The 16,852-nt window shown below is 41.3% G+C and overlaps 1 protein-coding gene across 2 annotated transcripts in view; it reads right to left on the reverse strand.

Annotated features, from left to right (window-relative positions):
- The window catches only part of LOC106805925 (putative E3 ubiquitin-protein ligase UNKL), a 31,825-nt gene extending 16,372 nt beyond the window's left edge, over positions 1-15,453 (reverse strand). For both annotated transcript variants that reach the window (XM_014807700.1, XM_014807699.1), the window contains exons 1-3: positions 15,379-15,453; positions 15,066-15,275; positions 9,005-9,288 (exon numbers count right to left, since the gene is read on the reverse strand). In XM_014807700.1, the coding sequence (XP_014663186.1) occupies positions 9,005-9,288; positions 15,066-15,275; positions 15,379-15,437 (553 nt within the window). In that variant the 5' untranslated portion in view covers positions 15,438-15,453. The remainder of the gene's footprint in view (positions 1-9,004; positions 9,289-15,065; positions 15,276-15,378) is intronic.
- Between the last annotated feature and the right edge of the window lie 1,399 nt (positions 15,454-16,852).

Consider the following 16,852-nt stretch of genomic DNA (forward strand, 5'->3'; position numbering starts at 1 on the left):
AGAAACTACGTGTGTGTGCACATGACTATAGCTAGGAGGAAAATAATCTCCTTCCTCTTAGCGAGACTAGTTAGTTTTCCACAGTGCAGAGTATTTATCTAAGCAGCGGAGGGTAGTCCATTGGTCTGCAGAACTGAGTCCAAGAGCGGTATCCAAGAGCCGACTTCAGTTGCAGGCAGTAATTCTAATACCATATACTAAAGTAGTAAAAAAAATTGGACAATCACAGAACTTGCGCGGTATCAGTGTGTATATTAACCTTCACACGTGTACTTTTTCGTGCACTAAGCCGATTGATTTGGCTAGTACGAGGAAATTCATACAGAAGGCGGTAATTCCTAACAGCAGAGCACGAAATACGGTCACTACCCCTGTCAGATTTATTCGGCTCGCAATCTCATCTAAAAAACTGTCATGACACGCCCACGACCTAATGGATGCCTCTTACATATCTCCTATACGTTAGAAGTTCACAGGAAATTCTAATACCCAATATAACGATTTCGTACAAACATAACCACCTCGCACCTCGATCCCGCCGATGCTCGAGTCAAAACCTAAAATACCAATTCAAAGATGTCATGTTTTCTGACGACAACAATTAAATAAGTGGGCGTAAGCTCTGCGCTACCTTGTCAAATACTGGTGTATATGAGTGTGTAAGCAAACGGTATTTTTGGGAGTTGTAGATTAGCGCGCCTTTAAAAACTAATAAATGAATATTATTTTCTAGTATTTTATTGTAATGCCTAATAGAAATACCCTTCACGCCAACATGCATTCTAGAAATCTGCATTCTGTTTTGCCACATTTCTGCGTCTGTTAAGTATCAACTACATGTTGAGCCTGTAGGAACTGTGCGTTAGAGGACTTGCCTGTCAGCAGGGAGAAAGTCGCGCGTTTTCACTGTGACGCATGACGTGTTGGACGCTGCGGGTGCAGCACCGCCTCCGGCCTCCGCCACTTGTGTAACCGCTGGCACACCGGCTGCCGTGAGTCGTCACGATTACGTCTCCCGCAAATCAGCGCCAAGACGATCAAATATCTTTTATTCCTCTCGCAGTGCTCCTTCTGCACAGGACGGTTACCGCGACAACGAGCGGCTGTCTAAACCACTATGCGCTACTACAAACGTGTCTGTGCGCTGCAACTGGCAGACGGACCACGCGCGACCAACCTGCAGGAAGAACGCCCGCAACTGCGCGTGCGACCCACGGCGAGCCCGACTGACCGACTTCAGCGCTGCCGCGTCCTACGAACGTGACAGCAGAAGCGCGCGCTGAGTCGGGCGAGGAGATGCCCCGATTGGGAGGCCTGGCTCGGCAACAACCTAGAGAAGGGAGCCGCAGCCTAAACGAGGATCCCAAATGGCAAGGTAGGCTCGTGCCCGTGAAGTGACCCCGCCTGTCTATCGCGTACGATAAGTGTGGCAAGGATAAAGTGACGACTGACGCGTGCCCTCCCGAACGAGCGAGCACCTGAACGGAGGTCTGCACGGGACCGCGCGCTTGATTGGTAATCTGACTGGCTATTGATTGGGCCAGGTGTGTTGATTGAACCGAAGACATCGCAGGACGTACCTGTGTGCAATCACATCAGTTATATTACCTGCCAGTGTGTCCAACATTCCGATCATGCAATTATGTAATATTGTGAACTCATAGTGCCAGCTTACTTGTTGCCAGAATCCAGGAAAAAAGTTCTATAATGATACAGAGTTTTAGCGTGACAGCGTAAACTGAGAGCGTTGTCAAATGAGAGTATGTGGAAGGCACGGCAAGGAAAAAATATGCAAGTGCATGGCATACATTCGATGCAACTAGTATCAATCATTCTCGAATCCATGTGGCCATGCAGGTTTATTTTGACAACGTTGTAAGAATATAAGGGATTGAATATGACGGCTGCATAAATATCCTCATGGATGCATGCGTGCTGTCTTTACGGGTATGTAATGAGTTTCTGTACTTTAAAGTTTGAAATAATAGTGTCCGGCTAAAATCACTTCATGTTCGATTGAGCATTGTCCATCAGAAATCATGCTCTCGTTAAAGAAGCAATGCCGTTTTTTCGGTACGAATTTGATTGACAGCGTACTGACTGTAACTTAACGGCTTCCATAATTACAAATTATTAGGATCTAATGTAGGTAAGTTGATCAGACAGAAGCAATGCACGCTTAGGGGGGGGGCACTGTAGCTTTCCAAGCAAATGTTCATGCAATTTAGTCAAACGTTTGGCAGCATGGGCAGGTCAAACTGAGATGTGTTGGTACTTTTTAAGATAATTGTGCTTTCTCTCAGATGCCACACTGTACTGGCAATTAGTAAACGCTTACAAGTGTTCTTGCAAGTTACACATTTGGGTGCGCCGTTAAATATGTAGAACGCCCTGTAACTGTTGCAACACGCTTATTGTTACCTATTCCTAAGGTTTCAGATTAGCATTTTGTTCAGCTTTCCCCGCCACTAGCTGTTAATGTTTTTTAGCTATTGACATAGTCAGATGCAGCTGTAGAATCGGCATGATCGTGCCGAGCGTCTACCGCGTCCCGTCCCGTCACAGTTGGCAGCATAATCTTTAAGCCGCTCGACGTACGGTGCCGATATTTCGGGACGTGGGGGGTAATCCGAAAACGAAGTTGGGATGTCGAAAGCTGGAGTCCAAGTCAAAGTCAAGAGGTGTAGAAAGAAGGGGGAACATTCACAATCTCTTAAACTTAAGTATAGGGAGGAAATGCAGATTGCGGCATCAAATCTTAAACGGCTCGAACCTAGGCTCGTGATAGTCGGTGTATAGCATCATGGTAGGAAAAGCCACTCCTGTGGCCGAAATTGAGGTCGACAGGTCAAAAGGTCAATGGCAGCAGGGCAGATTTTAAGACATTTTCTGCAGACATTGTCTGACGGAGGCGATTGAAAAACTTTTTTTTAGGCGTGACCTAGCATTTCATGGCTTTTGAAAGGACCATGAAATCATTCTTTGCACTGACATGCGAAGAGTAAGTGTCGGATACCTTTGACCCTCAAGAGGATGGTTAAACCATGATTTGTTGAATGTTTAACAAAGGACTGAACTGCTTTGCTATTATTAGAGCCCATACCTGTGTCAATGTGAGGCTACAGTTGCACAGTTTAATTGCCAAAGGCAAAGGTTTGTTGAACCAATGGTTACCGCTGCCTTAACATCATATCAATTTCTAGCAGTTCTGTCTATAGCAACGCCTGCCCCTGGGCCTGAGCTGAATGATTGAACTCATTGAATGCTCGGGCATGAGGCAAAAACACGGGCAACGCTTCTAATCATAGATTTGTTTGGGCGCTGCCAAACCTGCAATGCACGTGTTAACTCACAGCTGAGCGATAATTATCACCTGCCTGACAATACTTACTTGATTTTAGCTGTACCTGACTGTAGGATTTTCAGGAAGAGGCTAGATGTCCATCTTTGATTATTGATTACACTTGCATCGCCGCACATCTCGCGCAACTATAGGCCAGTTTAAATTAGATGTTTATTCTCACTGTAACTTTGTTAAACGAATAGAATTTTAACTAGTTACCTATATAATATATATATATATTTCTGTTTCAATCTGAATCTTAACATATATCCATGTGCTATGCCGTGCGTATCGCATTTACCAACCCATTTATCGCGAACATAAGCTGTTATCATAGAATATCGTAAGAGACACTAAATATTTTGATTTCTATAAGCTGTACACTCAGGGCATAAGGAACAAAGTATTATGAGTGAGCAGTAAAAATGGCATCATCGCTGGGTTTTAAATTTTTTATATAATTAACGAGAAGAGAGAGAAGTCTAAGATAAAGAGAGAGAGTAGTAACTCTGAGACGGGACAGGAAAACGGGTGAATACGGTGTGTATGCGAGGCGTGGAAACGGGGGTAACATATAGGTCGTGCGAGATGGTGTGTCAAGGGATGGGAAGTGGAGGCCGGGGAGAGATGGAGGTAAGGGGGTGAAGTGAGAGCAAGGGGAGTGAAGTGGGAGCAGGGAGGAGGTGGGACGCAGTGGGGGAGGAGGTGGGAGAAGAAGCTCCCGCCCCTGCTAAATTATACTGGAGATCCATGCGTCATACTGTTGAAATCTTTTATAGATAGCTTGTGAATCTATGACACAAATTCGAAGTGAAGGCAAGCATCATTTAATAAAATAATACGTCAAAAATCGCATGGGGGGAAGTAGTGAGCGTGTCCCTAACGAGATGATGTGTACGCAACTGCCGTATCTGCTGCATATCGCGGCAATGCACAGTGTGGATGCTGCAACCACAACACAGCCACCATGCACAGTGTGGATGCTGCAACCACAACACAGCCACCATGCACAGTGTGGATGCTGCAACCACAACACAGCCACCATGCACAGTGTGGATGCTACAACCACTTGCACTGATCACGCTTGGGCTATTCAATGACTTTCATATACTTAGTGTGCTCACACTCACAGTGCAGAATTTGAAACGTACACGACATAGTTTAGTACCGGTTCATATCACCCTGTGGACCTGTGGTACAATTTTACACATTTAAACTCTGCCTAAATAAATGATGATGTTGCTAATTAAAATGCGAAATGTTAAACGACGTTAGACAAAAGTGCTGAACATTCACAGGCATTCAGCATTTCAATAGGTTCAAGTGCTAGAATGATTATCACAGGCACTGACACCTGAACATTTGTAAATACATGTCTGAAACACATAACAGGGGGAGCGTAGTACAACCACTAACATTCGACGAATTCAGTTCAAAATTTTGAAACTGCATTTTAGATGTGTCGATCACAGCAATTTTCTACATATTGTATCAGTACACTAAAGGAAATAACAGCTAAGACTAACATAGTTTTGGATTAAACTTTCAATTTAAATCGCAGGATGTACCCGTTGCATATACGCCATCAGTCATTACTGTTTGCAAATAACACTACACTCAAACGTTTTGTTTGCATGTGCTGGCACAGATGAAAAAACTTTTTCATATTTTGTACCACGTTTTCTGAATTATTGCCTTATTCAAAAATGTTTGTGGTAATTGCATCTTATTTGTGCAGTTATCGATTTATGATTAACAACTTGGATTTTAAAAGCAATAATTTTATCAGTATAGCGTTTAGGTAACTATTCAATACAACCCTAGTGAATGCAAACAAAGCAAAGTGTGTAAACTATAAACATTTATATACTGTACACCATCTAATGTTTATATTCTCATAATAATAGTACTTACAATAAACAAATACCAACGTTTTTTCATTACACACTTACCTGTATCTGAATTTCTTAGGACTTCGCTACGCGTCTTACTGTTGTGGTACTGTGGCAGGCATAGCCTGCCTGCATAACCGAGGTGGCCGTTTGCCCACAGTTCAGTCTGTGTAACAAGCCAGCACATAGTTTGTATCTGAAACACAGAGAATTAGTAAACATTGTCAAGACACAAATGCTAAAATTAACGCACCTACTTATTCTGTATGACAGTATGAATACCAGTCAGCTGCGAGCAAGATAGAAGGCAGCGTTCATGCAATACTGCTTCCAACACATATTTGCAAGTTGTAGCACTTCAATAACCTACTCATTATTAGATTAGATTAGAGTTATTTATTTAACACACCGAGTGCATGTATTTTACTAATAAGTATACAACAGTACAAAGGAGAACCATATAACAACAGAATAACAATAGCAATATTATTATAATTGTTTCAGTATTTTTCAGTCAACAAGGATTGCTCATTTCTGATACTGTTATTGAGTAATTTCCAATTTTTATACCACTATTTTTAATGCACTAGTACTCTCACAAATTCAGCGGAACAAAGAACTAACAATACCTCTAACTGGCGAGATAAGTGGCCTAAACTACTAAGTGCAGTACTATGAAAAGGACCGCAATTCTCTTGGAATCACTTCCTGATTCTTATCCCGGCACGTCTTATAGTATGCTCTCTCACATGCCAGCACTATGTAATCATTCAGCACATTGAATCCCCTTGTTCTCTGATAAAAGCATAGTTTATGGTTCGTGTATTAGTGCTGTAAGTGGGAAATATTGAGGGTCAATGCTACATACGTAGTCGTTACTACAAACATATATCGTCAATCACATAAGGGGGCTGTGATTTTAAAACGAAATGATTTTTATAAACAAGAGCCGCAGAGCGTCTGGGCTCATCTGGGGTCTGTTGCTACGGTTATGAGCTACAATTTCAGTCGTGCGTAGTGACACATTTGTTAGGCGCAGATATGCAGATACGCAGTTGCGTACACATCATGTTAGGACACGCTCACTATCTCCCCCCCCATGCGATTTTGGTTTATTTTATTAAATGATGCTTGCCTTTCACTTCGAATTTGTGTCATAGATTCACAGCTATCTATAAAAGATTTCAACATATGAGCATGGATCTCCAAGTATAATTAGAGGGCGGGAGTCCTTCTCCCCACCTCCCTCCCCACTGCGTCCCACCTCTCCCCCTGCTCCCACTTCACTCCCTTGCCTCTCACTTCCACCCCTTACTCCCATCTCCCTCCCCTGCCTCCCACCTCCCATCCCTTGCACACCATCTCGCACGACCTAATTGTACCCGTTTCCCGCTCGCATACACACCGTAATCACCGTTTTCCTGTCCCGTCTCAATTTACTACTCTCTCTCTTTATCTTTAGACTTCTCTCTCTCTCTCTTAATTATATAAAAAAATTTAAAACCCAGCATGATGCCTTTTACTGCCCCTCAATAATACTTTGTTCCTATGCCCCTGAGTGTAACAGTTATAGAAATCAAAAATATAGTGTCTCTAATTTTCTATGATAACAGCTTATGTTCGCATAACTGGTAATGGTACGCACGGCCATAGCTACATGATATATGTTAAGATTCAGATGAAAATAAATATTATATATTATATGGTACTATTAAAATCTATTCGTTTAACAAAGTTACATGAGAATAAAATCTAATTTAAACTAGCCTATAGTTGCGCGAGAATGGCGCGCGTGCAAGTGTAATCAATAATCAAAGATGGCATCTGCCCTCATTCCTGAAATCCTACAGTAGGTACAGGCTAAAATCCAAGTAAGTATATTCAGGCAGGTGATAATTTCGCTCAGCTGTGAGTTAACACGTGCCTTGCAGGTTGGCAACAATATGATTGAGGGTGCCCGTGTTTTTGCCTCATGCGAGCATTCACTGATTCATCATTCAGCCTTCAGGCCCAGGGGCAGGGTGCTATAGACAGACTGCTTTAGAAAATGATATGATTTAAGGGAGCGTAAACTTGTTCAACAAATTTGCTTTGCAATTAACTGTGCAACTGTAGCTCACATTGAACAGGTATGGGCTCTAATAATAGCAAAGCAGTTCAGTCTTTGTAACAGTCAACAAATCAATGTTTAACCCTCCTCTTGAGGGTCAAAAGGTTATCCGACACTTACTTTCGCATGTCAGTGAAAGCAATATTTCATGTCCTTTCAAATAAAGCCATAAAATGCCAGGTCACGCTGAACAAAAAAGTTTTTCAATCGCTCCGTCAGACCATGTCCTCAGAAAATGTCTAAATCTGCCCTGCTGGCCATTGACCTTTGACCTGTGACTCACTTTCGCACAGTGTGGCTTTTCCTACCATGATGTATACACGACTATCACGAGCCTAGGTCGAGCCGTTTAGATTTGTGCCGCAATTCTGCATTCCTCCCTATACCTTAAGTTAAGGAGAATGTTCCCCCTTCTTTTACACCTCTTGCCTTTGACTTTGACCCCCCAGCTTCGACATCCAACTCGTTTTCGATTACCCCCCCACGTCCCGAATATCGTGACGCTACGTCGAGCGGTTAAGATTTGTGCCCAACTGTTGACGGAACGGCGGACGCTCGGACGTCATGCGATTCTACAAGCTGCATCTGACTATGTCAGATGAGCTAAAAACATAACAAGCTAGCATTGGGGGACAACTGAACAAAATGCTAATCTGAACACCTAGGAATTGGTAACAATAACGGGTTGCAACAGTTACAGGGCTTTACATATTTAACGGCACCCCAATGTGTAACTTGCAAGACACACTTGTAAGCGTTACTAATTGCAGTCAGTGTGTCACTGAGAAAGCACAATTATCTTAAAAGTACCAGCACATCTCAGTTTGACCTGCCATGCTGCCAACGTTACTAAATGCCATGACTTTCTGGAAAGCTTACAGTGCCCCCCCCCCTAGCTGTCACTTGCTTCTGTCTGATCAACTTACCTACCATTAGATCCTAATAATTGTAATTCTGGAAGCCTGGTTAGTTACAGTCAGTACGCTGTCAATCAAATTGTACCGAAAAAACGGCATTGCTTTTTAACAGAGCATGATTTCTGATGAAATCTCAATCGAACATGAAATGATTTTCCGGACACTATTATTCCAAACTTTAAAGAAGAAAACTCATTTACATCACCCGTAAAGACAGCACATGAATCCATAGGGATTTTTATGCAGGTCATATCAAAATCCATTAATATTCTACAACGTTTCAAAATAAGACCTGATGGCCACACTGGATTCAGTAATGATTGAACTAGTTGCATCGAAATGTATGCACTTGCAATTTTTTCCTTGCGTGCCTTCCCACACGTACTCTCAATTGACAAACGCTCTCATTTACGCTGTCACGTACAACTACTGTACATTATAGATTTTTTCCTGGATTCTGGCAACAAGTAGCTGGCACTATGAGTTCACAATATTTACATAACTTGCATAGATCGGTGTTGACACACTGCAGGTAATATAACTGATGTGATTGACACAGTCAGTCTGTCTTCGGTCAATCAACCAACCCTGGCACCAATCAATCAGCCAGTCAGTTCACTAAACAAGCCGGTCGGTCGGTCAATCGGTCGTTCGGCTGGTCAGTCAGGTTACTTTATTCCTTGCCACACTTATCCGGATTCCGTACGCATAGACAGGCGGTCACTTCACGGGACGAGCCTACCTTGCCATTTGGGATCCTCGTTTAGGAGGCTGCGCTCCTTCTCTAGGTTGTTGCCGTCCAGGCCTCCCATCGGCATCTCCTCGCCCGACTCCAGCGCCTGCTTCTCTCTCACGTCGTAGACGGGCGGTCGCAGGTCGTGCTCGCCGTGGGCGAACGCGCAGTGCGGGCCGTTCTTCATGCAGTTGCCGCGCGTGTCCGTCTCGTGCACGCACAGACACGTCTTGTAGTAGCGTAGATGGTAGCGCCGCTCCGTGTCGCCAGCCGTCCTGTGCAGGAAGGGGCAACTGCGAAAGAAAAAGAGAGCGTGGCGATTTCGGGGCAGACGTACGACTACGGCAGCCGTGCAGCGGTACGCAGCGGCGGAGGCGGCGCAGCGTCCCAACACGTCGGTCAGTGAAAACGCGCGCGACTTCTCCCTGCTGACAGGCAAGTATTACCGCAAGCATACAGGCCAAATGTACGAGTACTTAACAACGCAAAAATGTGCAAAACAGAATGCAGATTTTAAAGATTTGGCCGAGGGTATTTATTGGCATTTAAATAAGAATATAGAAATAAATATTTATATTTCTAAAGGCAATACAACCCCCAAACATACCGTTTGTACACACAATACACAGTATTTGACAAGACGACTTCCCACTTTTAATTGTGTCGTCAAACATGACATCTTGCAATTGTATTTTTAGGTTGTATGTTTGTCAACATGTTTTGGGTATTAAATTTCTGTGAAATAGTGTCAGATATTATCCGTGGTTAAAAACTGATAAGTGCCAGTTTGGTTTGCTTAGTTACTTTATGAACACACTTGCCAACATCGGCTAGCCGAAAAACCTGGTTTTACACACTGATACGCGTGTACATAATTATATAAAACATGCTGCATGAATGGTGCAACCAATGATGCTAAAAACTCTGCACTGCAAAAACTAACTGCCAAGAGAAGGAGATTATTTTCTCCTACTAATTAATCATTCCAAAGTTTTAAAAACTGGAGTGGGTATAGTCCGGAACGGACGCATGTTGTGGAACCGATAAAATAGCAATAGCTCCTTCTGATACAACTACAACATTATATTATCAAGAGCTAATAATAATTAACTATTATTTAACCTAATAATACCTAATACAGTGCTCAATTTTAAGGTTTTTTTTGGTTGTCCGGAAGACAACCAAGAGAGTAGCATATGGTTGTCCCTCAAGAGTTTTGGTTGTCCAGATATTATTTAAATATGTGCTGCATGCGCTCTGCTCACGTGATGCTCAGTGCTGTAAAGCAAAAGGCCTAATCATGTACATTTTGCACGTATTGCAGTGACAGCAGACATGGCCATTCGCATTGTTTCACTCATTATATGAAGAGAATAAAATATTGGTAATGTGGTAAATGATGCTGGGATCAATGACGTGTAATAATAGTAATTAAAAGTTGCATGAAATTTATTTCATAACATTTACATTAACACTGTGTCAAGTCACAGATGAGCAAAAATTGAAAATTAACAAATTAAACAAAAACAAAATTTCAAAATTAATTTAGAGGTTGGACACCGGACAACCACAGAAGCAATTTGTAGTTGCCCGAGAGAAAATCCAGTCGTCACGGACGACCGGACGACTGTTAAAATTGAGCACTGCTAATAGCTCTTGATACTATACAACTTTATTCTAATGAACAAGCAGTCAGCTGTACTCAATTTACCATCCTGTTAATAATTAGCATCCAAATCTTATCTGAAACTAAAAAGAGGTTTAGAAGTTATTTTGCAATCATAGGAAAACTATGTAGTTCAGCTTTCCCCATCTGCAGCTTTTATACTAGGCTGCCTTCGACAGTCACGCTGCATAATAATTAAAGGTGAGCACGTGAGTATACACGCACATTATACAGCATTTTGTGTGTGTTACAAATGGAATTCTATAATATAGGTACAGCTGTAGCTTGTGTATAGATAGAACTCCCCATTTAAACTTCTCTTTGACACACACGCACACATGCACGCACACACACACACACGCACGCACGCACGCACACACACACTGTCACACGCATGCACGCACGCACGCACACACACACACACTGTGCGTGCATGCGTGCATGTATGCTATAATTCTACTTCACCTCTCACACAACGAATGTTTGACCTTTGCTGAAAATAGCCAGATGGCATTATAGATTATGGTAGCCAGGTAGCGAATTTTTTTCCCCTACACGTTATATCCATTGGGCTTGATATACGCATATCAACTTCCGCATCAGACTTTCCGTATATCAAAGAATGATGCACCCTAACCCTAACACTAACTATAAACCGAATCGGCCTATATACTATCTATGGTATCCCAAACACTATCTATGGTGTGGTCAAATCAGAGGAGCCAATCAGAGGAGCCCAATGGATATAACGTATAGGGGAAAAAAATTCGCAGCCGGGTAAGACGGCAATAAAAGTTACTGAAATTAAATGAACATCCTGCAAGCATTTGACCCGCATCTAGGTTACAATGGTTCTCTGTCGTTACAACGTCGTTTGCAGTACGCTGTTACATACTACTCTGATTAGTAGATACCACGCAATGATATATTACCTGACATTGCAATAAAGCACATGTAATATGTGTTATTCTACATTAATATCAATTATCTCAGTATTCCTATTGGATCATGATCCCCCACCAAAAAAACGAATCTAAGCATAGTGACTGCAAACTTTTTTAAGCAAAAGAGATTACCAGAAATTTACGAAAGTGAGTCTTAGAAAGCCACATACCGCAAGAGTTACAATTGGCATAAATTACTATGGGATCACTCAAACCGTTGACAACTAGTTTCAGCAGATAACCTTACTACATAGAGGATGTAAGCTTGAAGTGGATATTGTTTCATGTCATACATTTACCTAGCACACATTATGATAATCTTGTCGGCTACAAAATACTCTATCGAGCACATTCACCGCGGAAAAAGAACTAGCACATAACAGCTGCCACACGGATAATACGCTTCCAAGGAATATTCATAAACACGCTCAGCTGGCTGTAATATTAGATGGGCGCCACGACGATTGTTGTCAGACAGCCGGATTGAGTGAAACGCAGAAGAAAAAGGGTTGAAAATTGGCAAAATCCAATCTAGCACAGCAGCCTGATGTAGGTCAAATCGATATCTGGGTAAAAGCGGCAGCCCATAACAACCTCTAATAAAGGACTTTCAGAATGCAATACAAATGTTACGATCAGGTTTAGTAGTTACATGTACATTCAGTGGTTTAGCAATATTCTTACTAAAATATTTATAAGCCGTTTTCTCCCATCCAATTGAATTAATAAATTACATAAAATAATTAAAACTATGACGAAGGTACTGACAAAAGTGACACGCAAGCCATAATGCCACATGATACATCCACATATTTACTGGCTTATTTAATCTATATTAACATTTATATGCGATCAAAAAATATAACGATATAAGGATATTATGAATAACTATATATGTACTATATATACTGAGTAACTTCAAACCTGTGTGCCTATTTTCCTACATACTGCAATAAACACAAATACTCGCCTTGATCTGTACAACATGTACTCTCATCACTTCATACCCACAACTATTTGTTTTTGATTCAATCACTAAAAATTGCACACTATTTATGCTTTAATAGGGAATGATCACTGATTTGCTGTATGTATTTCGAATCTGGCAGCTCTCAGTACCTCCTAAAGAAATGTTGAATCATGAAAGAAATATTGGATCCCGTACTGCTTCTTCCTACTAGATAAAAAATTGTCATTATATACACGACTCTTTGTATGTTGTCAGGTGATAACTCACTACACTGGGCCACTGTTGTTCGCAAACAAACCGAATGCTTAAGGCGCTTTAACTAGTATATAGGTCAAACAACACACAAGACCTAGATAAAGATGCAGTACGGCATCAGCATAGTAGAGCACAAAACATGGTCAATTATAAACAAGTAATGACATGGCTTTTAAAAATGCATTCATCTAGAGGCCGAGGTAAAACAACTGCAAGTCAAATCAATAAATAACATTTGTATATATATAATAACTATTAGATTTTTAATTATTCACTAATGAAAGCAATGACAGCCGTTGAGCACTACGATTTTCAGACACAAACCTATGGAAGTGGTCTCACATGGGCAGAGTGACAGCAGACTTGAGGTTAGTAGCCTCATACAACTAACCAGTCTCTATTAGCAACTGCCTCCCAATTTTATTATAGAAATTTGCACCAAGTACTCATGTATATCTGTATGGTCGCCTCCAAATCTATACATAACATTCATGACTAAACACACTGCTCAGTGCACCTTTCCTGACAAGTCAAATTAAAAATGAGGTTTGTTCCAGGTGAAATAATAATTATGTGAAACATAGTTAAGTTTAAAGTACTGTACATGCCATATTTTTCGTGTACAGATATTTTCGCCAATTCAGACTTGACGGACAATTTCGCGAGTGGTTAATTTCGTGGTGGGTGAATTATGAATTATGCAGTATTATTCGGTATGAATTATTTGCATGTTGTTATTTTCGCGGTCGGGGGCGAGTTTGCAAAATTGACAAAAATTAAACCACCGCAAAATATATGTACAGCGTATACAGTATGTGTCGTCAATACACTATCTCACAGGTAGGATATAATATCTATAACAATTTTTAATAATTACAACATCTGATAGTCTGGCTGATAGGGTCTATGTCCACCAGTGTACTGCCGGAACGTACCCTGGGTACGGTCCAGTATACCGGAACGTACCCTGGTAACTAGCTAATATGCCGGACCGTACCTCGCCTACTCCAAACCGTAACCTGATTTTCAGCCGATGTCGTAATACATACCGCTTGTCGGCAGGAAATGCGCCGCTTTATGCTCCCGTTCCTTGTTTCCGGTCGGTTCCCGCAAAATATTCGTAACCCTTACCCTGTTACGTTTCACCTCCCGACCCTTTCTACAAGTGTCAGCGAATCTATACGTTTCCAACACATTAAGATAATCATACAAATTTTCCTGTTCCACCACAACACTTGGAGCCATCTTTCAAAAATCTCGCGCGAATATGTCGTAAACATTGCGAAAGGAAAACGCATTCCCGATCATCGCGATATTTGCAAAAGGATTGCATGCATCAGTGTATATATATGTTGAAATTTCTTCTTGGTTTCACAGTTTCATACTCCAATCCAACTTTATAAAGATATCATACAGGTCTGTATGTATATTTCAAATTTTGCGACATCAGTAGTGGGCGGAACAGGGACAGTCACGGTACGGTAGGGAGTAAGCGAGGTACGGTCCGGCATATCAGATAGTTAACAGGGTACGCTACTAGTAACTAAGTACTACAATACTGAAAGATACTGTTAAATATCATTATAACTGCTACAAACCATATCACACACCTAGGAGGGAAGGATGTGCATACAATTACTGGCACTTATTACCTTTAATGTTCATAGGAATGCAACTAACTATGCCCCTAGGCCCTAGTCTATGACTGTGAGTGTCACACTGAAGCAAACATTGAGCATCAACACAATCAGGTAATGCCAAAACTGGGAAACTGATTGCTAGAAAACTTGTTAAATGTGTAATTGAAACGTCGAGCACTGGATTACGAATAAAACAAATGACGATAGGGAATTTTTTTTATAAAATGGCACAATTTGTAGGATTACACCTATAGTTCAATTAAAATAATCATTAATATATTGGTAACAAAATCCAATCAATGTATACATATATGCTATCAGGCTGCTAGTTAGTATTGCACTAGTTATTTCACTGTGGTTAATTAAACTACAGGGTGTGTGTTACTGTTAGCTAATCCTAATCAGGCTAATGCAATGATGATGCTGTGAAAGAGAATATATATTTGAATTTTACTAGTAGGACTACTGTCTCCTGTCGCAAATTCCGTACGTACTCGATCCTAAGTAGAAGTTAGATCATAGAGATAGACATAGAGTTGACAGACATACATGGTTAAATAAGTATTAATTATTTGAAAAATATAGCAATACATACTCGTCTCCATCCGGACAGAGTCCAGTGGTCTCATCGTATTTGGTACAGTAGACATCAGGACTATAATTAAAATTTCCATCTCGCTTCCTGATGGGCCGTCTCCGGCGTTGATTCATAAAATGCCAATGGAAACAGGTGAAGGGTCTGTGTTGGGTACATTTGTGTTGAAGAAACAGTGGACACTGTTCAGTCCGAAATTCCTTCAAATAGCTGCAAAATAAAGAACGCTCATCAAAAACTATTCAGCGCACTATTGCCTAGATTTCTCATGGATTCTCATACAAATGCTACATACAAACATGGGCGTACTTACGTATAATGCTTTGGGTTTTCCGTTTGCGCTTGTAACGCAATCTTCTGTTCTGATGGCATTTTCCTTGAAATGATGGCGCGCACAATTGTCTCGCGGAGGATTCTGGGATATATTTTGATATTTAGCATTGGTCGCATTAGGTCAGGTGGGCGGTGACGTCAACTATGTTTACACACAAACTTGCGCAACGTGAATACGTACAGCAGCTGCCTGTCTGTTTATGGCACTTTGCTGCGCAGCTGACTGTAGTATTATTATGATTAGAGATAGGTACAGTAGGGACAATTAAGCCAATAAGTGATTCGATTTAACGGATTAGCATGTACCAGTTTCTATAGGAAGGATGCGCGAGTTTCTATCCAGCGACGGTGAAATACATAAAGTCATGAGAATGATGAGATATGATAAAGTATATATATAATGTGGCATGTCAACATCGCGAGCAGAAAACAATTTCGGCTTTTGCTGCCAGAATCACCCGGCCCGCCCTGGAGTTTTTATCAGCAATACGTCCAATATAAATATATAGTCAAATAAATTTATATGTGAGTTTACCCCTGATGTAACGTTATTGTGATTATCCAAGATTATTCCATATACTGGAGCGCGATTCTACCCCAGATTTAACTTTCCATTTCGTACCACGTAGTTTCTATATATATCGTGCAACCACTCGCTATAAAAGCTGGGACGGGTGGAAAAAATATATACAAAAAATGATGTTTTTTTGTGTGTGCAAAAACTGGGCATGCGCAATGACAGATCTGACTGATGTAATATGCAACTGTGATTTTGATTTTATACAAGTCTAAAAATCCGCTGATATTTATACATTTTTATATTTGTTCTTAACCAGAATTGTTATTTACTTATGTTTGTCGGAATAATAGCCCATCAGGGCTAACGTTTATTGTTTGTGATATCCGACAAAGATTCTTGTATCTTGACTATCGGCTACGTTAGCAGATATATACCCGACATACCCAGTTTCTGTTTTGCATGGTAATGTGTGTGCGAGCGCACATGCCCACTATCTGCCGAAAAGAATCGTATATTTTGTCGATATAGAATGCATGATAATTGTAACATTGATATATTTTGTATAAGGTCGAATAAAAAACCCATGAGTATATATATTCATTAGCATAATATATAGGATGCCAACGTAACACACAAACGCACGCACCCACGCGCACAGGCCCGCAACACGCACGCAACACGCACGCACGCATGCGCGCAGGCACACATTACACGCACGCAACACGCACGCGCGCGCACGCACGCAACACGCGCGCACGCACGCACGCACGCACGCACACACACACACATACAGATGAAATCGTTCATAAAGTATATGAGTGAGTTTAGCAAGTACTGTACGTGCATGTACGTCCGACCACCCCAAGAAAAATCCGGGGTTATACTCCATTAGGAGTGTTCCCAACTTTAATGTCATTAATGGTCATAATAACAT

Source organism: Priapulus caudatus, unplaced genomic scaffold (assembly GCF_000485595.1).
Source record: "Priapulus caudatus unplaced genomic scaffold, Priapulus_caudatus-5.0.1 Scaffold133, whole genome shotgun sequence".
NCBI lineage: Eukaryota > Metazoa > Priapulida > Priapulimorpha > Priapulimorphida > Priapulidae > Priapulus > Priapulus caudatus.